Source organism: Primulina eburnea, chromosome 16, assembly GCF_022965805.1.
Source record: "Primulina eburnea isolate SZY01 chromosome 16, ASM2296580v1, whole genome shotgun sequence".
Classification (NCBI taxonomy): Eukaryota; Viridiplantae; Streptophyta; class Magnoliopsida; order Lamiales; family Gesneriaceae; genus Primulina; species Primulina eburnea.
In genome coordinates, this window is record NC_133116.1 from 10585437 (window position 1) to 10611389 (window position 25953).

Sequence of the window (25953 nt, forward strand, 5' to 3'; positions counted from 1 at the left end):
GTTGTTCTTTACATTTATAGTAAAATACAGCAAATGGAAGAATGACACATGGATTTGTTTGTTGCAACTAACATGCCAGACTATCATTCAGTTGGTTAGATTCGTGAGTGGGCATTCATCAGTGTTTTCTTGATGGGCCAGGCTTTGTACACATGATTATGGGCCTTGAATCTTTGGTCTCTTGACTTGGTCGTCCTCAGTCTTCTTTCTCATGCCTATTATCGAATATTCGGGTAAAATCTTTTAATTTCATAAAAGCATGACATATAATCATTTAATCATGCAATCATACATTTAATCATTTAATAAATGTCATGCAAGCATTTACAATTAATTAAATAAAACAATTAAATATGTTTAGAATTTGCATGCATGTGGTTTATATAGATTTGATTTTTCGGACGTTACACAAATACCAATGCTTACTAGTCATATCATATATATTTTCAAATGGAATCACTTTACTATATATCCTGAGGTAGGAAACGAAACATAGCTGTGCTAGGTGTGGTTGGAGGAATCTACGTCAGAAATTATCTGTTGCGACTGTGAGGTTGGACTTTGAGCAGCATTCTATATAACCCGGTTGATACAACATGACGACGCTCCGGTCAAAGATGTAAACTATTCAATTTATTATACGAAAGAATGATAAACCATTAAAAAAATTAATCATATGAAATATGATACATAGACTGAAAACTTTGTGTAATTGCGTGTCTTTGAGTTATATTCTTTTAAGAACATGTTCGATAGATATAATATGTCAGCTATTATAATTATGAAAATTGATGATATTTTTGAAAAAACTTAAATGATTAGAGAGCTGAAACAAACATTTGAAAGAATACAGAGTTAAAGAAAAAAGTTATATATGAAGATGAGAGTTATTAATAGTTTGCCCAAAATATTTGTATTTTTATTTTTTAAAAAGAAGTAAAAGCAAAAGTCTAAAAATAAAAATTCTAGTTCCTAAAAAAATATTTTTTAAAGTGTTTTTTAAAAAACAATTGTAATAACCACACTATATTTAAAAAGTGTTTTTTGTCCATTAATTTCTCAAACCAAACACTCGTAATACACATAAAATGTAACTTAAATTTGAAACATGCCAAGTCACTATACCGACTAAAGATTTAGAAAGGCAAAGAGGAAAATTATGCCGAGTAGATAACAAGTCACGCCTCACTTGGAAGGACGTTGAAGAAATGATAAATTTCATCTTCATCAATCACTCCCACTTTTGTGAAACAAACTGAGCAACACACATTTTTAAACGTTTCAGCGGCTGCTTCCGTCTCAGATCCTCTTCTGTCCCTTTTACGCTTGCTTCCTGGTTGCGTTGCTTCTTCTATGATCTTGCAATTTACTACAAATATTGCTCGGTACCGGGTGACGATTTTTTCGTGCCTACAAAGTTTGCAATCAGAAAAGGTCACCAGTTGCTTGTAATAACCTTCGGACTTACACATTAGGGTAAACTTAGGAGGAACGAAAATTTGGCAGATATATAATATTTTTCAGAAAAAGCAGATAACACAAACGAAGAGAAGTATACCAGAAGGAAGAACCTTGATATATTTGTAATATATTCCTAAAAAGTAACTGACGCCAATATGGGGGTGCAAATGAGTCAAACTACCGTGAGCGGCTCGGTTAAAACTCAACTCGAGCTTATTGATTGAGTTCCAGTCGAGTTCGAGTTTTTAATGTTTCTTACTAGCTACAAGAATACACACACACACACACATATTTTAGAATATATATATAATTTAGGAGTATTTTTGTCCATACAATGTAAAATTAAAATAACCTAAAATTTTCGAGCTCAAGATCCATTATGCTACATATACTTTCGATCTTTTCGAGCACGAGCTCGAGTAAATCGGTATTTTCATGAGTTGAGCTCGCGTGTGAAATTGAATACTCAATCGAGTTCGAGTCGAACTCGAACCTACAAAATTTAAATCGAGCTCGACTTCGACTTGACTTGTGTGGCCTACGCCTATATTAGGTGATGTGCTCATGCTGAGGATCATTCATTCCGTAATATCATTAATCAATTAATCATTCTAAAACACTCACATGGCATACTTGAGCTTGGTTCATTTTGACTACCCAGTTAAACTTAAATCTGATTGTTGAACACCAATATCATAGACATCCCTAACAATGCGGCAATCATTGTAGAACTACGGCTCGGAGTTTTTACCGCATGGAATATATAGTCAAGAGAACAACAACAAAATAGTCAAGCTGCACTATAAGGAATATCTTCTTTATGAACATACAAGTCAAGTATCTTTTTCTCATCCTTGTACGTAACCACCTAGCCGATAACCTGTGACTTTGCCAAATCCAAAAATGGTTGCCCTGCTGTGTAACTAAAGAAGATAAAAATATCACACAACTCATAGAGATCCTGTCTTGCCCTACGTTACCATTAGTAAAATGCGTCGCCTAATTTTATCGCCACCAACCGGAACAAGGTAGCACAAGTTAAAATCTAACATCTAAACCTCTTCAACACCTAAAATATCGATTTACTCAAATTGTTCTCAAAACTATTGTGCCAAAGTTACTGGATTGTGATAATCATGTGCTTCAAGAATGATAGTTTAGGAAAACCATAGGTCAGCCTCTAAATAGAAAAAAATTAAGATTTCTATACATAGTTTCATAAAAGTGAATGTTCCAGCCCAAAAATTCACAAATCATTCCCCTTCTCCTCCCCTACTCGAGTATCTTCACATCCACCATAATACATTAATACAGTTGAATCATCTACCAGAGCATCAAATATAAAAGAAACAATTACACAAAGTTTGCATATAAAACAAGAAAATCAAACAAGAAACCAAAGAAGACACCAGGAATCCTTTTCTACTTCCCAACTTGGATTTCTGAGAAACGTGGAATCCAAATATAGAAAAGAAAAACTTTATTTTCTGAATTCGTGGAGGAAAATGAACATACCTTTGAGAATCTAAACACAAGGTAGTAAAGCAAGCTGGGCAACTGAGAACAGCATCAGAAGTATGGCCTCTTCTTTGTTTCCGAGCCCAAATCTCATCATTCTCGTCAAGTTCTGGGCCGTAAAATTCAGGCTTCGAGGAGTAGTCTATCTCATCGTCGTCGGAAACTGTTGAATCTCAGGATAATTAAAATAAGTAAATCCCTAATACAACATCAAAATCCACAAATTTCAGCAAAGTTGACGCATATTTCGAATCTAAGAACAATAAAATGACACAAACAATCGAGATGGAGAGAAAATTACGAAGAACCTTGAGATTCACCTGTTTGCTGGGAGATTAGAGACGCGGAATCATCTCCAGTTCGTTCTTCCATTTTTGCAGCTTCTCTGATGAACGCAGCTCTGAGGTTCTTAATTTACGAGGTTATTTACGTTTGGACCCTTTGATTATCCAATAACAGCGCTTGAGATCGTTTCCAAAGTTCACACTCTTGTTTACACGCTGGATTCGAGCTTTTATTATTACCGGATATTTTGCACTAACAGATTTTTTTATAATTATTTATAGATTAAAGTGAAATTTGACAAATTATCGAAAAACTAAAGTGCTATTTGAATAATTGTAATTTTAAAAAAAAATAAAAATGTTGTTTTCTGAAATTAAAAAAAAAACAAAAATTTAATTGTGATATAAAATAAGGTCAAAATTTGGAATTCAAAAAACAGACCAACTTTTTGTCACTATTAGAGAGATTCTTAATAGATAGTAATAGATTATGTTCGAGTTCCAACTCGACTTATTTGAAATTATTAAATTCATGAATAGTTTGAGCTCGATTTATTAATAATCTGTTTATCATGTTTAACGAGTTTGACTCATCTCGGTTAAAAATGCTCATTTTCGAGCTCGTCGAGTATTTTTATCCAAAAAGCTAACTAATATATGAGAACTTAAGATGTATAATTATCATTTCATAATATCTCAATAACTTACATTTCAATAAAATAACAATGTGAGTAAAAAATTAGTGGTCCAACAAACTAGCCAAAAAAAAAAAAAAACTAGACGAGTCGATCTCAGACTCGAGTTCGAGTTATGGCTCGAGCTCGCGAGCGTACGAGACAATTATCCTTAAGCTCGAGCTCGGTGCGACAAAATAGTTGAGCTCGAACTCGACTTGATAAATTTAAAGAACGACCTCGAACAAGTTTCTTACCGAGACGAGTTACGAGTAGCTCACGAATGGCTTGATTCGTTTATATATCTAACAATATGTGGTGTTGTAGTTATTGAAATTTATAACTTTGCTCTTGTGAGTTGCATATTATTTTTGGTCTGATTATTAATTAACTTACCATTTTAGTCAACAAATTTGCATCTTAAAATTAAGTAATGTACAACGCCACATTAGTACACTTTAGTTCTGTGTCAACATTTTTCAGTATAATATAGCGTTCTGATAAAAGAGTTAAATTGAAAAAATGCAAATTAATTGACCAAGACAGTAAATTGACTGACAACAATATAAAAAAATACAAAAATAATGTAAATTACATGACAAAAATATAATTTTTCATATTTTCTATAGATTATGTTATCAATTTTGATTATATATCAGACAAAGAGTTTGCCGTTTTATAAAAAACTATAATTTTAGTAACAATATAAATACATCGACTCGAATTCTATATTACAATCGTAATTATCGTGCTTGAGACGCTCACAAATTAATTTGTGCAAACTAGTATTATTATTTTGTAGAGGACCCAACCAAAACCCATCCTCTGAAGCCCCATGCATGCACATGCAACCTTTTGCCCACACCTTCTCCCATCATGCTTCCTATCAAGGATAATTCCAAACACTCCCTTCCATCTATACATTTCATACCATTTTCAAATTACTACAGGCATATATATTAGGTTTAATACATCAAGAATATATATAAAATTTAATTCAGAAAAACAGAATAATTAAATTTGAGTATATATATTCGGCGTTTACGTAACCTATTTCGAACAATCTGATTTTTTGATATCGACTTCTTGTTCTATTGACAAGTACTCGTTACGTCACACAATGTCATATATTTTTCATGTGATACAATGTATTGATTTGTCAGCCTGAATAAAAAAAACACGTGCGTTTATTATCGATAAATCGATGTATGGATAGAGGTAGAAGACCATCTTCCCATCGTTATCATATGATATAGTTAAAGTGATGCACTGCATACAGTTTTAAGTCACCGTTGAAAAATTTAATGGCGATGGTTGCCGTTGCATGCAGATTGCATATATGGATGAACAAAAACCCTCCAAAAAAGGACAAAACTAAATTAATAAATTTTAAAATATTATTATTTTTGTCATGGAAAATATTTTATGTTTGGAAACGATATTTAAATTAAATTTACTATTATTCTAAAGAGAATAAATAATACAACTCGAGAATTTATTATTTTTTGAACAAATATTTGGCCAAATCAAATTTTGGTTATTTCGAATTACCGAAGTTGAGATTTCGAGTTCGAGATTTAATTTGTTTTTTTTTAACCAAATCATAAATTTTGGTTATTTCGAATTATCGAAGTTGAGATTTCGAGTTCGAGATTTAATTTGTTTTTTTTAAAGAAAAAACGAAAACAATTAATTTTTATACCGTTGGTTCACATCAAACGGTCAAACCATCTCGGACCAATCAATTTCACCTCTCATTGGTATCTACACTTCATCCAATAAACATTCGCCAGCTGTCAGTTTCCCATTCGTCCTTTCCTAAGAATCCTATGACCCCGAGTGTACTATATAATAAAGCAGTTACTCTGATCATTCCTTACTTGTGTGCTGAGCCAAATGGCGCTAAATCCTCCCCAATTCCCGGCAAATCACCGATCATTCTCCACCGCCGTCATCCTCCTCCTCCTCCTCCTCTCCTTCCTTCACCACCACTCCGCCGCCGCTGGTCACGACTACCGCGACGCACTCCACAAAAGCATTCTTTTCTTCGAAGGCCAGCGCTCGGGCAAACTCCCCCCAAACCAACGCATCCGGTGGCGCAGAGACTCCGCAATGCATGACGGAGCCTCCGCCGGAGTAAGAATCGTCACACTCCTGAACATCTAACGTCTGATCTACTGTACATCGATTGAGATGATTTTTCTGAAAAAATTCCTTTCGTTGCATTCAGGTTGATTTGACTGGAGGTTACTACGACGCCGGGGACAACGTCAAGTTCGGTTTCCCAATGGCGTTCACCGCCACATTGCTGTCGTGGAGCATCATAGACTTCGGGAGGAACATGCGCGTCGCCGGGGAGCTGAACAACGCTGTGGCCTCCCTGAAATGGGCCACCGATTACTTACTGAAGGCCACAGCACACGAAGGCGTCGTATATGTGCAGGTGGGAGATCCGTCGTCGGATCACAGCTGCTGGGAAAGACCTGAGGATATGGACACCCTGAGAACTGCGTATAAGGTTGACGCCAACCACCCTGGCTCCGACGTCGCCGGAGAGACAGCCGCCGCGCTCGCCGCAGCCTCCATCGTATTCCGTTCACGAAATCCCGCCTACTCGAACCTTCTTTTGAATCGCGCAATTAAAGTAAGTGAACATTAATGCCGTTTGCTTTTCCTATGTCGACAAATGTATAAATATACAAGAACACAACTTTCTTATATTTTCTATTCATTCATTTCCTTAAAATCAGGCTTTAATAATTATTTATTTTTTAAAAAACAAAATTAATAAAAATATTATTCTATAAAATAACGACTCTTAATTACACATTAACTTTATACAAATGAATTTCGAATACTATTTTTGGAAATAACGTAACTATATTAATATTTGGGCAATCCATATAATTTGCACGTATTTTTGAATAAATAAACCACCTAATCATTGAATAAAATCGAAGTCTTAATTTATAACAACATATTTGTAATTAATTGAAAAAATGGAGTTTTTTTAGCGATTACATAACATGAACTAATTACAAATGTTGGTGTAGGTGTTCGAGTTTGCAGACAGGCACCGAGGTCCTTACACTTCGAGCCTACAGTATGCGGCCTGCCCTTTTTACTGCGATGTCAATGGTTTCCAGGTATTCTTAATTTACCTTATCTAATTACTAATCTTACAAGCAAGAAATTCACATATATACATATATATTTTAAAAGTTACATTGGGTTGTGTGTTCGAACTTACGTCTGATCTCCCCGACTACTACTCCGATATGGTTTATATAGATATATATATATATATATACACGTGGTGTACGTATATAGGATGAATTGCTATGGGGTGCGGCGTGGTTACACAAAGCATCGAGGAGGAGAGAATACAAAGAGTATATAGTTCGGAACGAGGTGGTATTGAGAGCTGGAGACACCATTAATGAGTTCGGTTGGGATAACAAACACGCAGGCATCAATGTTCTCCTTTCCAAGGTTACATATAATTATTAATATTAATCATCCCCAACTTTTTCTTTTTCTTTTTCTTTTTTTAATTGGGTTGGTTACTTCGATTCCATCATCAAGTGTTATAGGAAAAAAAGATTGTAAGTTTACCTAAACAAATCTAATGAATATCAAACCACGTAACCAACCATGTTGAATCGATTATATTTGTATATTTTCTCTGTATATAGAGAGAGATAAATCAAATTTTTGATTGATATTGTGATCCAACAAGTCTTTTTTGACCCAACAATCCGAAAGTACTCTAGAGATCATAACATGCAAATAACTTTTATTAGTGTAGCATTGAGAAAATGACAGTAACTAGGTTACTTTTCTTGAATGAAAATGGAAAGTTTAAAAAACGAGAAAAAATAATTAAATAATAATCGTACGCGGGCTCTGGTTAATTTTCGCCAGTGCTGCTGTATGCATGTGCAAAAAGATCAATGGCTCTGATCTGCGCAGTTACTTTTCACTGGGAAAAATGACCGTGACTTCACAGTAAGTACTCTATGGATCCAATTCCACAGTACTTTGGATTTTCTATAAGACAAAGAATATATATATATATATATGTGTGTGTGTGTGTGTGTGTGTTTGGTTTTGAACTTTTATTTCGAATAAAAAAATTATTCATCTTTTCTTGAAAAATTGTGAATGATTCTGTGGCAGGAAGTGCTAATGGGAAGAGCAAGTGATCTAAAATCATTCCAAATAAATGCAGATACTTTTATATGTTCCTTATTGCCAGGAATTAATTCTCACGCTCAGGTTCAATATTCTCCGGGTATGTGTACAAAATGTTAATTATTCTGTATAATTTCTATTCAGCATTTGCGCAAATTATTCCTTTTTTTAATTGAATTGATTTCATAATAAATTTAGTATCGCTGGCAATTTATTAGGAGGTTTGATATTCAAGTCTGGAGGAAGCAACATGCAGCATGTAACATCCCTATCATTTCTACTTCTGGCTTATTCCAACTATATAAGTCACGCCAAGCACGTCATCCCGTGTGGCGCGACGTCGGCCTCCCCTTCACTTCTCAAAAGATTAGCCAGACGCCAGGTAACATAACCCTTTGCCCGTATGAAATAATGACACAACGGCTAGTAACAATGTGAGGATCACAGCATATATCTTTTTTTTGTCTATATCTACATGTTTCAGTTGTTATTCTTGGCCAACTGTCAATGAGTATGTAAATTTTGTCGGAAAAATCTATGTTACACGGGTGTACTAACATCCACCATTCATTTGGTATGAGAACCACATATTTGAATGGCTATGATCCATCGGGTGAAGCAGTGGACCCATGAAATTTCCTACTTGACCAAATTTAGTCTCTCTTTTTTTTGTTGAGACGAGGATTAAAATTTAAGTATTTTTTATGATAGTCGCAAATACTAGCATGGTTTAATAAAAAAAACATGTTAGAAGTGTAAAGATACTATGACAAATATTGTATCTTGGTTATAGTATCATCCATCTCCATTCGATAAACTAGCTCATTCCATGTCAGGTGGACTACATTCTAGGTGATAACCCATTGAGAATGTCTTACATGGTGGGCTACGGTCGACGGTACCCAGAGAGAATCCACCATCGAGCGAGCTCGTTGCCATCATTGGAAGCCCACCCTTCTCGCATCAGATGCAAAGACGGGACTCGATACTATTTGAGCCCAGCTCCGAACCCAAACTTATTGGTTGGTGCGGTTGTAGGCGGGCCTAATAGCTCAGACTACTTCCCAGACTCGAGACCTTTCTTTCAGGAGTCCGAGCCAACCACATACATCAATGCGCCTTTAGTGGGTCTGCTTGCTTACTTTTCAGTCCATCCTTGAATTTTCAGACCGATGAAGAAAGCAGAGTGGTGGGCAAATGTCACCCTCTTTACGTACTTTCTATGAAATCAAATAGTCTTAATTCTATATTTTTGTACGATGACATTATCTGAAAATTTGGGTCACTATGATTCGATTAGATATGCCTGTGCTTCTTATACCCCACCGAACTATATATATGTATATATATAGTTTATATATATAATTTCTCCTACCTATATTCACAATGCTTCCTAATATCCCGATAATGAGTAGCTGACATCTGGAATATGCACATCAATATTTCACCACAACTCAGATAGGATATTTCGACCCGAGTATAACGTACAACTTGACCAAAGATCATTCTACTTTTTCACGAGAGCACATTCCCACCTTTTCGCTCCAAGGATTCTCCCTAGATGGAAACCTCTGTCCAGTACCCTTGAACAAAAGATCATTCTACTTTTTCACGAGGTCACATTCCCACCTTTTCGCTCCAAGAGCACAGCCCATCGGATCAAGTGGTGTTTGGGGAAATTTTTGGATGAGTTGCAGCATAGATGGAACAATTCACATCAGCTTTCAAGTGTGAAAGAAGATGTTGCACATCTGGACGTAAATTTTCGGCTGCTCTTCCAATGAGAGCAAGGATTTCTGGTCGTGGTTTACTGTTCGCTTGTACAGGACCTCCTTGCCCGTCAAAATGAACAATATGATGCCTGAAGAAACATTGAACCATTTACAGATAAGCTCACCGCAGATAAATATACCACATGGTATTAAATTATTAAATGCCATTATAATTGAGAAAATATTGGCATACAAGAAGTCAATAATGTCTGCAATCTCCGGGGCTTCAATAGAAGCCGATTGCTGGGAGTTCCTCCCAAAGACATCAACCATGATGCTCAAAAGCAACGAGAGTGTCTGAAAGATGATGATATGAAATAATCAACATGGAGAAAATATAATCCAGAAATTAATTTTGTTCAACAAAAGTGGGTGAACATATTTCTCGCTACCTTACTGAAGAGGGTGTGAGCATTGACCACTCGAGGAAGCAATGGACTCATAATTCGGAAAGCTATTCTCAGAGCAGCGATGGATGTCAACGGTCGCAGATGCTTAATGATAAGATGTGTTCCCTCTAGCCATTCCAGGGGGAGGTTACTGAAGAAAGAGTGCAACAATGCCACAACATTGCCTACATGAAAACCGTCAAGTAAAAATGATCTGCATTCTAATATAAAAAACATAATGTAGAAAGGAAAGAAAACAATGAAGTTTACTCTTGGCAGGCGTAAGACAATGAGTCAACCACAGTAAACCAAAGCAGATTTAATGTACTGGATGCTACAACCATTAGAAATGTCCATTTTGATTAATTTTTTTTGTTTAAATTTAGATTACTCCACGTAAAGTCTACAGATTGTGTGTTGCACAAAAAGTCTAGCTTAAACTACTTTCAAGTAAGAAATCAAAACCATACTACTGAACTCTGGCAAAGTATTACAATCTTATTTCTAGTTGAGATAAATTGGGATGTAATTTACCCAAAGAAAAATAATAAAAAACCTCAGCCCTCAGGATGAATATTTCTACGCAACTGTTAACATTGTAGCAGAGTAGAGTAATAAGATGGATCGAAAATGACACAGGCCAGCAGTGGATAAAGTTGTGCAAACATTCAAATAAATTAGAGAAAATTAAAGAGATGAAATATCTCAGTGAATGATTTCCTCAAAAGATGCAGAAAAAGTGAAAAACTGGAGGAACATACCAATGGCCGTAGAAGTATTGTCCTGAGCAGCCCATGTTGGATCTAACAAAGCATAGCTGACAGCCGATTCTAGTTCACCAACCGACCTTTTCCCATCAGCAAGCCACCAGCTCTCTTTTATAACACGTGCCGCCTCCATATAGAGTTGAACATGAAACTCAGCGGGAAGCTGTGCTAAAAGAAGACCACATGCTTGGATCAACAAGCATGATAGTTGCTGGCATGTATATCCACTTCTCCAGACAAAGCTGGAGGAATTTATTCCTGAAACCAAAGGAGTCCTGGTTGCACCAAAGGAATCGCTGCTTCCGCCAGATGGAGATGTTGGCAAAACCGAACTTTGTCCAACTCCATTGGATAGAGCATGTAGTCCATTGCTACATTGAATCAGAGTCGGTTGTATGTGAACAACAATTTGCACAAGTGACGAGACAATTTGGGATGAATTTACAGGAAGAGAAAGGATTTCTATGACAGCCGTCTCGAGGATCAGCTGGGTATGTGTGCCAGGATCTTGGATTTGATAGAATGGTTTCTGGCCCTCAGGAGTAACTGTTGGGACTGGCTGTGCTGTGGCTTGAGGCTTATTATGTGGAGCTCTCACTGAACTGTTTGAGACATCTCTCGTTGGTCCATTTTTGGAGGAGTTGTTCAAAGGAGGAATAACATTATTCACTAAACCTAATAAAAGGGTGGCAAAGTAGTCCAGTGGTGGACAAATGGCTGCATTAGATGTATTAGACGAGTTAACGTGCTGAGGGAAGGACTCCGAAAAGGGAATCTGTAACAAATAAGAAGAAAACTCAAGTGAGAAAAGGAAAGGTTCCAGAGAAAATAAAAAAGAAGAGTCATCATTACCTTTTTCACATCTAAAACATTTAATATCCTAAGGACCAGTTTCCCTGAAAGATGACCATAGAAATAGCCAAGTATATCCCGCACAAATGTAAAATTCAATGGATAGTAATGAAGGAATGTTGAATAAACTTGTAACACTCTGTCAGCAGCATCAATAGCGTCATTTTCAATAAATCTGTAGATGACCAGAGGGATCACTGGGAGCAGACGTGCGGCGATATCATCAAAAAATGTTGGATACCTGGAGCAAACTTAGATGTGAGGACCAAATTGCATTAATTAAAAAAATGAAAATACAATTGGGTTGGGAAAATTACGAAGTTACAAATACTTAACATGGGAAACGAAACAAGTTACAACAAACTTTGCGCATGAGAAATAAGTCAATAACAAATACGGAACATTAATCTTTTAAAATCAAAAGTTTCTGCAAAGCAATATCTGTAACCACACATCATGAGTATAAGCCATTACCATAACACCTTTAGTTGCAACCGTACTGAAACTACCTGTCATTGTTGCATCACATGTCAACTTGTCAAAATTGCTGTCAATATTAGAGGTTTGCAATTATGCCACATACTCTCGTGATTCCAAACTTTAAATGGGGAGGAAAATATGACCTCCTGCATGCTTTGGGCATCGAGGGTGTTGCAAAATCACTTTATTTATGCTCATTCGTTAACATACTAGACCATTTTGCTAACAAATGTCCAACAATCTCCGGTCAATTTGATCTAGACTGGGATTTTCCGTCCATGATCAACTTAGTGTTATAAAACTGAACACTGGGAAAAAAGGACTCAAAGTGCATCAGCCAAAATTCTACAAGTGCGTTAAATCAAGGATCTGTTTAAACTTTAAACTTCACTTAGATTACTAAACAACATTCAAGTACACAAACTATTTTAACAGCATTTTCAATAAATCTCATGGTTTAAAAACTTACCTTTCCTTCCATGATAGATGATTTCCCAGGGCCTTCTGCAACTCAGTTCGCTTGAAAGTTCCAGAAAAAAGCCAATGCTCTGGGGGACCATGATTCATAAGATACAGTTTCACTCTTTGTTGCAGCTCCTTACTGTCAAGCAGGTTAATCTACAAGGAAAATAACCAAACAAAAATATCAACTGAATTTAAATACTGTGTCATCTCTGCAATTCATCTGATTTCAATCGAGAACTTGAAACATTGAATCACATGAATTCAAGTAAATTTTAGACAAACCGGCTTCGGATAAACATCTTTTTTTTCAAAAATTACTTAAAAACATTCCACTGCTCACCAGTAATGGACTACAGAATAAATTTTGTTCTTACAATAACTCATAAAAGTTAAAAATAATACTAATTAAAAGAAGATTTACTATATACTTTGAGAGGATCACACAATGAACCAGATTTCCTCACACATTTTCTTCAACCATAAGTAGCGGCCAGTCTATGGCCTCGGATAGAAGAAAATAAAAGTTCCTATAGCATCGTTAATATTAACAGAATGAATAAGATATCGAACACCTTGCTACAAAGAGACATACCACAACACTCAACGAACCTGCTTTCTCACATTAAATGAAATATCAACGAGAAAATATGGATGCAACTACATCCCATTCAAGTTGGACAATAGATAACACCAATTATTCCAATACCGCTACAGGCTTCTGAAACAACTGCTGTTTTCAAAGACAACTATTCAGCATTACACAAAACAACAGAAAGAAAGTGTTTCGCTTTAGTCGATGAGTTATAGGCCATTATGATGAATCAACTGATGGAAGAGCATTGAAAATTAATAAATTGAAAAGGCTTAATAATAGAACATACCACGATTCTCAAAGCATGGGGGTCATCATCACGGTCGATTAATGCTAATAGTAAAATGTCCAAAGGTAGGAGTTCATGGGTCCAGATGAAGAAGGAAAGATTAGTGCATGCTTTCAGCATAAGATCCTGAATTGCAAAAATGGGAACTTTGAGCTCACAATATTTGGTCTGCAATTTAGCTACTTATATAACCACCTCAAACGAACAGAATTGAAGAACGGTAATATGACTCGAATACAAATAACGAGAATAAATAAAACAGAGAAAAATTTCAAGAGTATTTATATTAATGGTTTTGGTAAGAAAATGGAAGTAATTACAATTAAAAATCACTCCAGCGATGGAGAATGACCCCAAATTTATTCCCTTTGTTAACACTCCCCCCACCCCCACACACACACAAAAAGAAAAAAATTAATAATAAAACACATGCAAATATCCCATCCTTTTTACCCCTCATGGATCCTCCTGGATAAAGTTTTAGTATATAAGGTTTTGAAAAATTAGGGATACCTCGTCAGTGTGTTGACCGATTCTTTAAAGCCCCTTATCTACAGTATAAGATTAAAAAATGAAATACAAGCTATGGCAACTCAAGGAGAATACACCTGCAAGGAACGTCCACGCTGCAGTTCCAAGCTAAAATGATGCAGTAGAACATCCACCATTGTGTATATGTTAGCAGTCACTTCTTCAGGTGAAAACTCCCTCAAGACACGACCCTAATCATCAAGGGACACGCGAGTGAACTCAACCAAATGAATGAGAGAGATGTTACAAAACTCCTTTCCCAACAAAATTGATGAAAGAATATCAATCTTCGTAAATTAGGTTACTTACAAGATGCAAACTGTTAATGCTCTCGGGGTGGCCATACATTAGAATCCATGCACCAGCACAAAGATATTGGCGGTGTTGAGGAAAACTGTGATTAATATAAGTCGTGACATAACTTGGATCAGCAGATGTTGAAAGAAGCTGTGTGCATTGGTTAATCACAGTTGTCTCTGCCTGTCAATAGCCATCAACATTTTAAAACGAGGTATTGGTGTCCAAACTGTATAAAATATTCAGGAGTAGTATGTTTGCCATATCTAGCAAGTGATTTAAAACTTCAACGCAGAGTAACATTTGGGAAGTTCATACACTTGAGGAAATTGAATGATTCAAGGATATATTTTCTAGTAACCAAGATTACAAATATTCACTATAGCGTGAATCAAGGAGAACAAGAGTTCGAGATAATTTGTAAAAGCAAAGGCTATTTTTTACCAAGAACTATTTTCGTTTACCTGCTGCCATAGCTGAATGGCCAAGCCCTTTTTATCTACCCGTCCAGCCAAGGCATCACGTAAAATAGAAGGAAAATAGCGAAGGGTCTTCTCCGACCATGCATGTTGACTTGTGGCAAGTATCTGTTCCAACATCGTTTGGAGGTATACCAGGTGCTCTACCTCTGGAATGCCACGAGTTTTGATGATGATAGCAAGGTTAATTACTGTTATCCGGTTTAAAGTTTCAGTGAAGTCAGTTGGACCCTGGAACAGGTACATTGGTGGGGCTGGAGATCAGTGTCATTATACCAAACAAATTTAAAAGATATACCATCTAAAGATTGTTTGCCCACCTTCCCTTCCCTCTTCACAAAGAAAAATTCCCTCATTGATGATATAAGATTCATGCATAAATTTTCTGCCAGCCTAAAAATACGATGATCTCCACGTTTGCCCTTCAATGTAGCCACCATTTTGGTGATATCATACATCAGACTTTTGCTCTTCCCTTGGTACCTTGAATAGAAAATATACAAATATTTGCTACTGAAATTTGATTGCATAAGAGAATTGATAATGCCAAAACTAAACCAATACATTAACATCAAGCAATTCAAGATCCTCCCTAGTTTGGGTTCAAATCTATCGAGCCACTGTTCAACTCTATTGGTATGTCGTTCGTTGTCGAAGGGTTGTTTCCCACTAGAAGCACACTCAACCATCGGGTTCACGTGAAATCCTCTCTGATGCCAATTTTGGCTCAGAGGAAGGGATGTTTAAACAAAATAATTAAAAACTCAATTGAGAAATAGTATGAATCTAAATTGAATGTTTGATACTAAGCCTAGTTTTATACCAAGTAGGACACCAAAAATCCTAATAGAATACTAATACTAATCCTAATATGGTAAAAATCCGGAGATTCCTGATATAACTAAAATACTAAGCAATTAAACTAAAAGTTATCATTATTGTTGCATCATTATTGTTTACCAATACTTCATATGGTAGACTCAAGAACAAGGAAATCAAGGTATAAAGCCTCTAATTCACTTCGTTCTTAGGACTCTAGTCAATATCTCATGTGATCTATAAACAAGGGAAGATTATAAATAGTTATCTTCGGATTTGATTTATCATTAGTAGTTGATATAGAGTAGATTTTGTATCTATATGCAGTCGAAATGAAAATAAAAAATTAATGAAAAATTTTCTCAATAAACATATTTCTAAATTATTGAAAGATTCTCTGTAACAGACCTCAGTCCAACCATTGAGGCCACAGGTTGAAATGGGAGAAAATCTAACAAGAAAAAGAACCACCACCGATTTTGAGGATTTTTCCAATCCATGGTCCCATGACAAGATCCAAAACTCAAGATCGTTGCGAGAATGTGACATAGAGGACACAATTTCATGAATCATACCATATATAAAATTACATGGAAAAACGAGAAAAAGACATTGAATTCCGTGTCAATTTTCATAAGCCATGTTCGGTGTTCCCGTGTTCTTGTTGAACACCTAAAGTGTTCCACTAGGACACATTCAACATGAATACAGCATGCCTTAGTTTATCAACTCTCTTGACCTCCAGTAGTGTATACTGTATAAGTTTGATGAACCAAAAAAATCTTCTGACTAATAGAACACTCAATACTTCACCTGTAAACTGATAGCAACCGGTAGTTCAGAAGTTCAAACACCAAGATAGAAGCAGCAGGTTTACTGAATGAGGTTTGATTCCTCTGGGCCAGAAGCTGCAATTGAAATTCTAAATTCAATGACAGAGTCGAGCAAGTATAATAAAATTGTGAGAAATCAAAGTAGGAAAAGACAGAAATCAATCATATATACAATGTTTTCACATGTTAATACAAGGAAAAAGTAATCAAACATATACAAATCAAACTTCTTTAACCAGAATTCATACGAAACCTCACTATGAAACCAAGGCATCTAAACACGCCTATCTTTCCAAAACATCTTTTGTTATTCATCCCTACAACCAGCTTCTTGCTTACTATATTCCATTTTATTTACAGTATGTGCAGAATGCGAAAAAGCGGCCGCAAACACCATAGTTGCTGTCTCAAAATGAAAAGCTATGGAAAAACAAAACAAGCAAAGAAAATGAATTTTATTGCTCTCCTCATGGCCGTGTCACGAGGGTTACCATAGGACAGATTGGGCACATAATCTAATACAAGCACCACAGAGGTATATATAACTTTTTTTCTGTAGGTGAAACACAAATTGAACACGAAGTTCTGCCCCACAAACAAAATGACTCCGCCAAGCAAATAACAACAGGATGTAGTAAAGCAGTGATGCAATAGACAGTTATTAAAGTGGAACATTCGATACGGGAAATTAAGATTTTTGTACTTTGACATACTCCTCTGCTAATCAGTAGTGGGATCAGAAATCTTCCCTTGAACATCTAGGAAATATGCCCCACGATGAGACAATACCTTCAGACCATAATATAAGACAACTCATCAAAAGAATACATCATGTATCATTTAGAACAATTTGGAAGGTTCACTAGGCTATTTGGACTTAACCAAACGGCTAGTGATGCAGAAAATGCTGCAGATCTTCATGATCTAGGTTTTGGAAAAGACTTGCAATAATTATATCACAATCTTCCCTCAAAGTTCAAATGGCCTTGTATTATTATCTTCTTCTTCTCGTTCTGTTTTCAGCCTTTTGCCCTTATTGCCCAATTTTCCTCCTCAGTTCTACAAACAACTAAAGACACTTCAACTCATTGCAGCGGTTATGTTCAGTACTAACTGCCGAAATAGAAGCTCCATCATCCTACTACGTCTGATAGACCGCATTGGGAGCTCTATCGCTGATAGACTGTTATAGTTTTTCATTGTCTATCTCACCGCTCGTCAATTTTTTTCCTTCGTCTTCTTTTCTAAGTTAATTTACAGGGTGATAGATTCTACGTTAAATGTGACTTGACCAAAATCTTATAATGTTCCTAGATAGTTGCTTTTGAATTAGGATAGAATTTAGGTCTTAAATACACTCAACAAATCCTAAGGTCATTTTCATGAGGTGTCATACATAAAATTCTTGTTATAGATTTTCCTTGCAAAGCAGTTATTCACGACTGGAGACTGAGGATCCCTATAGGATAAATTTTACTGTCCATATACTTGATACAATAGTTCAGACTCTTAAAATTGAGGTCTTCTGATCATCAAATTTATACCCAAGTTTTCCTAATAATCAAGTTCCTAGAACACATTGTTTCTCTGTGCACCTGCTTTCAATAGCATTCAATATCTATACAGAAAAAAAATTATCGACAAAATAGCATTTGTCTTGCACTTCTTTTTTTATTTGGAAATTCATTCATCTTATTTACTTTCTGAGGCTAACTTTATTCAGAACAATTACGAGACACCGCAAAATCATAATTTCACTGTAATAAGTACAAGGTTTTCAGCATACGTCCAATATAAAAAAAGACTACGGTGAAATATCATGTGTAAATCATGTTCCCCAACTAGTAATGAAAATCATTAAAGACGGTACAAACTAATATATTGAACCATCAGATATTCCTAAATTGGAAGAGTAGAAATTTTAATGAATAAAATTGCATCAAGCACACAAAACCGTGGTATCATACACACATGAATGGCATCAAACAAGAAGATATCTAGATCAAGGTATCATCATAAACTAAAACTAGTATAACATGGTGACTATATCTTAATTCATTCTCACCTGGGGATACGTTTTTTTGTCATTTATTTTAATGTCAACATTAAAAAGGAAACAATAAACCTTGTGCCATAGTTGAAAAGGGGTCATCATTTAAGAGACAATATAAAGGCTAGTATTCAGTAAGTGGAATGACTTTGATTGGAATTTATAAAGCAATGGCAAATTGGAAAGCACAACTTTTGAGAACATAAAAAAAACTTACGGTCAAGAGTGAACGGAATAAAGCATGGGGAGCAACGAGAAGCACTCTAACATATGTTTCAACCATTGCAATGCTTGGCACGATCTGTTTCAAAATGCATCATAGTCAAAATAAATGTCATACACAATTTACTCATCAACAAAAGGGTGATTATCACAAGGAAAATCATGACCAGCTTCTTATGAAAGTAGGACCAGCATCACAGCAATGACAAGTGACAACAATAAGGTTCCATTAATATGCAATCCACATAATTAACTCATTTGCTGAAAATACAAGTACAGTATTCTCCAGCAATCTTGCTGACGTTGACATATTCATATTTTTTTTCTTTATCCAGTGTTATATCTTGTTACTGTAAGGGTGTATCTGATGCATGTGGGTAAATGTGTGGGGGAACTCATGAATTTGCATGTGATTGAGATTAAAAAAAAAAGTACAGCAATAATTTACCTGCCCAGAAAACATAGATTCTTCCATCTGATATACAAGTTTCAAACATAAATTTATGGAAAAGCCAGATATTAATGACATAGGCACTGGGCTAACTTCCTGCATCACCATCAGTCTCTCATTTGACTGTAGATTTGGTCCAGATATTACCTCTGTTACTCCAGCAGAGGTTAACCAATTCATCACAGTTTCACAAGCAGGTTGTGCCATGGTATAAGAGACAACCCAAAACATCCCAATCGATCTTTCATCCATATTCATGTAGTCCATGATCCGTTCACCTAGTTTTAAAGGGAAAGTGAAAAGATTTGAGAAATAATAAATTTCAAACTATAAAATTTTATGCCCTTCGTGTGGGCAATATGGAACCTACCAAAGGTTGAGCCAAAATATGTTTTCTAAGTGGCACAAACAATAAGAATCGAGGGATCCCCATAATTCTTATACCAACAAACTCAAACTCGCCTTCATTACTATATAAACTCCTAGTGGCCTTCGTATAGTCACTGCCCTTTATCATCACTATGTCATCAAGTCTTCTAACATTTGCTACAGTTCCCTATTTCTGCCATTTCGAGTAGCAATTGCAGCACCATTAACGGCCTTGTGACTCAAAAAAAAAAACCAGCATATTCAGCTTCATTTTCTCAACTGCTTGGGAACAAAATCTACAGTCTTTCATATAATTCTAACAGCAATGAAATGACATCAATTTTGGAGTTGTGGAGCTTGGCCAAGAAGTGTGTCAACCTACGCGGTATGTGGCATAACCTGAGCTCCAATCCCAGCATTTATGGTAAATTATTCTTAAATTAATGGCTACCTAACTATAGATCATGGATCCATACCTTTGTTTAGTTGCCTCCACCATTCATCTATTTGCTTCCCCTTTTGCAGCTGCTCATTGTTCAAATATTCTCTGGTAGATGTGTTTAATGTCCAAATACGTAAATTCTGGCAACTGCTAATGAAATCCAGTAAGATACTTTGGGGGTTATTGGGGTCAGAGCTTCTATCTTCTTTATGAAATGAAAGGATTTTTCTGGTTGTCTCCACCTACCAGCAGATTGAAATAAAAAGTCAAAACTATAACAGATTAAATTAATTAGAAATAGACAGCTATTCTAGCGGTTAGGAATCAAAGATTATACATAAATGGCTGTTCGAGTGTCCAAGTGTAAAAAACTAGTGATAATATATGAAGAAAACGTGAAATGAGATTGAACTGTACAACCATAAAACCTCTTTTATTCAAAAGGTAAAAGATTGGAATGAAAAAGAAAATATGATAAGCAGAGGAAGTCTGTGTTCAAAGCGTTCATTACTAGCTCAACCCTTATAATTTTAGCAAGCAACCACGTAAAACCTCTGTTATTCAAAAGGTAAAAGATTGGTATGAAAAAGAAAATATGATAAGCACAGGAACACAAGAAAGCGACCTTTCTAGAGTCTGTGTTCAAAGCGTTCATTACTAGCTCAACCCTTATAATTTGAGCAAGCAACCACGTAACATGATTTGTCCTGAGAATATGTTGATCACCATCTTGAAGCCGCGAAACCAACTTGTCCACAAAATCAACAAAATCAATGCATCCATGTTTCATGAGAAAAAAGAAAACATCTGAAAATATAAGCCACTCCTGCCAACAATTCATCTCTGCAGATTCATAGACAAAAAAACGTTACTAGAAACACAAAAGTGTCAGCTGATAGACAAATTATTTTGAGCTTTCCAAAAGGTAAGGTTATAGATAATGTAAGGTTATAGATAATTTTCTTGGGACAAATAATATAGCAACAGAGGGTGAACTACAATGCGAGGAAGCATATACAAATTCTCGACTAGGAATAAGCATCTAGCTTTATCGCAGAAGTATTTTCACGCATCACAAGGGATTATAACCCTTCAACAGTGCAAAAAACTTGTCCTGTTGGCAGCCAAAGCTCATTTGTCAGCTATGAACACAACCTAGGCTTTGCTCTAGGAAACCAATTGAGAGGGAGATACAGAGAGTGCCAAAACCCTTAACCGAGGATAACTAATTAATCAACATATATCATTCCGAGAAGGTTTTTGACAAAATAATAGATGTCATCCAGACAAAATGATAGATGCCATCCAGATAAATAAATTTAATAAAACTGCATAAAGTTATGAACGGATGACTGGATGCTGATAAAAATGAAATCGGTGCAACGGTCATTTCGGGAGATTATAGAAAGGACTTCGGTTTTTTGATAATTTATGTTACCTTAAAACTTGAAATGGAGATACGGGAGAGTAGAAGACAAGTTATAAATGCATTATTGCAATAATTTCTCTTTCAAAAAATTACTAAATTTGTGATAGTTCACAACAGTGAGCGAAAGATTTGGTAATTGAGGTTGAGCCATCTATTACTGAGGAAGTTGAGGCATTATCGTAGTCATTCCCTACTTGACTTTAAAATATGAATAATGAGGATTTGGTTTGGTTTCCAAGAAATGGAGCCCCAAGCACTCTCTAATTAGAATATTTTACAATATCCATCCATTATACCAAGACAAGTGAATTTATAATTATCGTTGTAAGAAGTGATATGCTTGAAGAACAGATGAAAGGAAGCACAGTACAAAATTGAAAATTTTCAGAAATGTTGCCTGAATTCGTCAGCTTCAGTAATTCAACGATCCTATCAATTGTTGCTTCGCTAATCATTTCAGAAGTAAAAACTGCACCAGGCGTAGGCCCCTGTGATTGATTCCTGTGACAAGGTGCCAAAAGCAACACTCGCCTCCACCAATCAGGAGATGGAGTGTTGCGAAAAGCATGCCTCAAACATCTAAGGGCTCGATCCCAGTCAAGACTTCCTCTCCTGATGGATGCTGCAAGTTCCTATGCTCCAAAATAAATAAAATCAAATGAAGTAACAAGCATTTAGGAAATCTGGTTCTATATTATTCTGCTTAGCTAAATTAATCGTTCAATAGGAAATCGACAAATCCATTTGCTTGTTGGCTTCTCTAACAGACATACTTTTACATTTCAAAAAAGGGAAGGCCGTACAAATTAGACATCAAACTCTAGGATTACATCACACAAAAGAGTCTCACAAAGGCTGAAGGTAGATATCTTCATGCCATATTGATGTAATTGATTGAGACCGCAATACACCATCATAACAGAAGATGGAACTTTGATGAATAAATGTCGAATTGATCTTTAATGCACACAACTATGAATTGCTTGGTAAAAACAAGTGGTGCAGTTTTAAAATTAATACAAACTTTAATACAATTGAGGTCTTGCAATTTTGTTGCAAGTAAGCTGCACAATTGTCCAAGTAAAAATTAGATTGTTAACAGAATAAATTGTGCTGATTCACAAGGAGATTGGTTTAAATGTCACTATAATAGACATCATTGTCACAAATTCAAGTGAAACATGTTAATTACAGGAAATGGTATTACCTCTCCATGCAAAGGTTCTCCAAGAACACTTGGATATGTAATCGGTGAATATCTCATGTTAGTCACTGGTTCGCCAGATACATTAGTAGTGGCCTGAAGCAGAAGTCGAGGAGTTCCAAAAGTAGGGCAGTGAAGATGTTGGTCTAACATCTGCATGTGTGTTGCCATCATATCTCTCCTCCTATGAATCTCCAGAATAAGCGTAAACAATGCCTCATCATCTGGTATATTCTCAATAAACTGTAAGCCACTACGTATTAGTTCATAAAAGGGCACACGACATCTATTATCCTCAACCAACAGCCAAATCACGTCTAGACAGCTGTGTAACCATTCAATTAGGGCTTTGTCAGGTTTCCATAATCTTGCAGAATCAAATTCATCGAGCCCCGGTTGTTTTTGATCCCAGTTAACAAGCCAATTCAAGATGTGATAAAAAATATCTGCATGCGTGACAGGTCTTAGATTAGAGTCAAGACCGATCAAAACTATTTTGCAGGACAATTGTCGTAGACTGCTTATAGCATTTTCTCGAATCGATAGATTTGCTCTTGCTGACTTTTGGCTAGTGTAAGTACCATCATTTGACTTTATGGGAGATATTGTGGCACCAGATGATGGCTCAGCTGCCGACTGGGATGGGGAACCAATACCAAGAATCGAAGGCAATGGAGATACAGGATTTGATGGTGGAAAATTCGTGATATTAGGAACTGTATTTGAAGGTGGCAAGGTCCCTGGATGTGATGAAGCAGCAGAAGTAACAGCTGCCACTGTTTGACTTCCCTGACCAACGGACATCTCTGCAGAAGAAACTGAAGAGAGAAGACATGGCAAGAACGTATCCCAGTTTATGTATCCTATTTCACACAAACCGTGTAGTGCAAAGAGCAGAAACTCTGCCCTTGGGGCATGACTACAACATTGGATAACTAGAGATATTAGGACAGATTCAGTCACAGCACGTACTTGTTCCTGGTCCTGAAAAAAGATTCACAGGATTCAAAATCAAAAAATTTATGTGATCAATCAACCAAACGACATCACAACATTAACAACAGTTTAAAAGTTTCATGGCTCACTGGGAACTGGCTCTGTAGTTTCTCAAAATCAAAGAGAAATTGTTCGTTAGGAGGAGGAAGTTCTCTGTTGATTGCAGTGATGCGCTTCTGTGTCTTGTTCCTGTAATTTACTTCTGCTGAGATCGATAACAAAGGAACTTTTGCAAAAAACAGAATGATGACAGAAGGTACCACTCCCCCAAAAACAGGTCATTTCACACCGATCAGATACGCAAGTAAATGGCATTTGCAATCCCAACCCAGTCATCCAGGTGAATAAAAATTCGTTTAAAAATCAACATATTTTTTAAACCAGAAACAAAGCCAAGGCATTTCCAAAGGCAATCCCAGTTAAGGTACATAAAACTTGTTTCAATCAGATACAGTCACCATTTAAATAGCACTCGAATGCGAAAAGAAAAAATATATTTACAAGTGATCACAATCATTATTATAGCCGGTGTTCTAAAAGACGTCGCCTAGGACTGCAACGCCCACCACCCCAATTTTTGGATCCACCTAGACGGCCGCCTAATATAATATATAGAATTATAAATTTTTAAAAAAAATAGTCAAATGTATTTTTAAATCAATTTGTATCGGTTTAAGAGGAGGATATGTCGTTGATTTTTAGTTTGAATCCAATATATAGAAATAGGAAGATGAACAAAGAAAATTAGATATTTAGTCAAAAATAAATCCCCTCTACGCTGGCTAGGCAGTGAGTGACCGTCCGACTACCAACTACCGCCTGCCATGTTTACAGAAAAATGGCCATCACAAGATTTCTATTTAGAAAATGTCAAGTTTGCATTCCATGTCTCAAACCCAATTTAATGCCATAGTACGAAAGCCATCATATACAGCTTCCTACAGCAATCAACAAAACAAAGACATAATTAAAAAATACTTGTTAACTTACGGAGGTTCTCCCACTGATTCATCCGATTTCTGCCCTGAACTTCTCTGCAAAAAAATCGACAAAAAAAAAAACTCAAATCAAATCAAATGAACGGCAGTGAATAAACTACTCAGTCGTAGAATATCTTCACTACAGTTTATCAAGCTACCACGCCTAAGTAGAGATTGAAGAGGTCTAGTATGGCGGGGCGGGCCGGGTGGAATTGGTGGGCCCGAGAAGACGAAGACGAAGAGACCCGCGGTTGATGTTGCTGGAGCTGGGTGCCGGCGGCGTTCTGCTGCTCCATTTCGTATATGGGCTGGGTCGATTGGCCCGGTGTTGGAGCCCGCAACATTTTGGTACCTTCAAACGAAACTTTTAAAAACGCAGTCTGGCACCGCTTTGTCGCTCGGACCGTATAATTAAGGAAATTTAAGTATGAATGATGAGAAAAATTGAATTTGTAGATAAATATTTTATATTGATAATATGTACGATAAAATGATTCTCCTTCTTTGTTTCGTCTCTAAGTAATATTATCTTTTATTGTGTATTGTGATTTGTGAGTTTACGTGGTAAATAGTTGTTCAATTCATAGTTGCTACGGAGAAAAAGAAGTTAAAAAGAAGAAAATCAAGTCGATCAAAACATGAGCTCAAGAGACTAAAAGAAAATTGGTTATCTCGTCGAACTCTAAAAATGATGGGAGAAGATCCACCTGACTCAAGTGTTTAGTGTGGCCAAGAAGGTGGCTGAGCCTAAGCCGAAGGCTGAGAAGCCAAAGTAAAAATTCAAATTGATAAAATACTGTGTTCTTATCTCCAGTCTGATTGGAGTGAAGATAATCGAAAGAGAGGAAGCGGATACTGTCCAGGCTGCCAATCATCAACCTCGGGCCATGGGGAAGCAAATCTTTATCGAGCTTGTTAACTGCCATCCATCAACATTGCCTTATAGAGATTTGATGAAATTTCGAATGAAAGAATGAGCATGTTTAATACTTGAGTGGATTATTGAACCATTGTTCATTTTGACAGAATCATAAAGAAAAAAGAGCTCAAGGTCGTGGCTGAACTTGAGCAGAAAATTCTGAATGGGCCGAGACTGAATTGATTTCTGAAGCCT

At 36.2% G+C, this 25953-nt stretch overlaps 3 protein-coding genes across 5 annotated transcripts; 1 reads left to right on the forward strand and 2 right to left on the reverse strand.

Annotated features, from left to right (window-relative positions):
- Nucleotides 1-1029: 1029 nt before the first annotated feature.
- On the reverse strand, nt 1030-3503 carry LOC140817130 (uncharacterized). Of its 3 annotated transcripts, XM_073176736.1 has the most exons (4): nt 3418-3503; nt 3300-3362; nt 2977-3142; nt 1030-1410 (listed from the first exon to the last, which is right to left on the reverse strand). In XM_073176736.1, exons 2-4 carry the CDS (start codon nt 3349-3351, stop codon nt 1179-1181), a joined length of 450 nt encoding a protein of 149 aa, XP_073032837.1. In that variant the 5' UTR covers nt 3352-3362; nt 3418-3503; the 3' UTR covers nt 1030-1178. The 3 variants fall into 3 exon arrangements, with proteins under 3 accessions (XP_073032837.1, XP_073032836.1, XP_073032835.1); XM_073176735.1 differs by having other exon boundaries at nt 3300-3440; XM_073176734.1 differs by lacking the exon at nt 3418-3503 and having other exon boundaries at nt 3288-3390.
- Nucleotides 3504-5831: 2328 nt separating this feature from the next.
- Nucleotides 5832-9622, forward strand: LOC140816254 (endoglucanase 8-like). The gene is made up of 7 exons (XM_073175380.1): nt 5832-6073; nt 6168-6581; nt 6991-7083; nt 7268-7429; nt 8117-8231; nt 8350-8513; nt 8968-9622. Exons 1-7 carry the CDS (start codon nt 5834-5836, stop codon nt 9289-9291), a joined length of 1512 nt encoding a protein of 503 aa, XP_073031481.1. The 5' UTR covers nt 5832-5833; the 3' UTR covers nt 9292-9622.
- Nucleotides 9483-25253, reverse strand: LOC140816253 (mediator of RNA polymerase II transcription subunit 23). Its single transcript, XM_073175379.1, has 21 exons — nt 24998-25253; nt 24850-24893; nt 23949-24048; nt 22867-23847; nt 22057-22291; nt 20856-21073; nt 20265-20472; nt 19417-19697; nt 18964-19047; nt 16677-16771; nt 15365-15527; nt 15030-15275; nt 14578-14748; nt 14346-14459; nt 13738-13863; nt 12861-13009; nt 11912-12152; nt 11054-11834; nt 10296-10477; nt 10097-10200; nt 9483-9992 (listed from the first exon to the last, which is right to left on the reverse strand). The coding sequence occupies exons 1-21, from the start codon at nt 25181-25183 to the stop codon at nt 9791-9793; spliced, it is 4911 nt and encodes a 1636-aa protein (XP_073031480.1). The 5' UTR covers nt 25184-25253; the 3' UTR covers nt 9483-9790.
- Between the last annotated feature and the right edge of the window lie 700 nt (nt 25254-25953).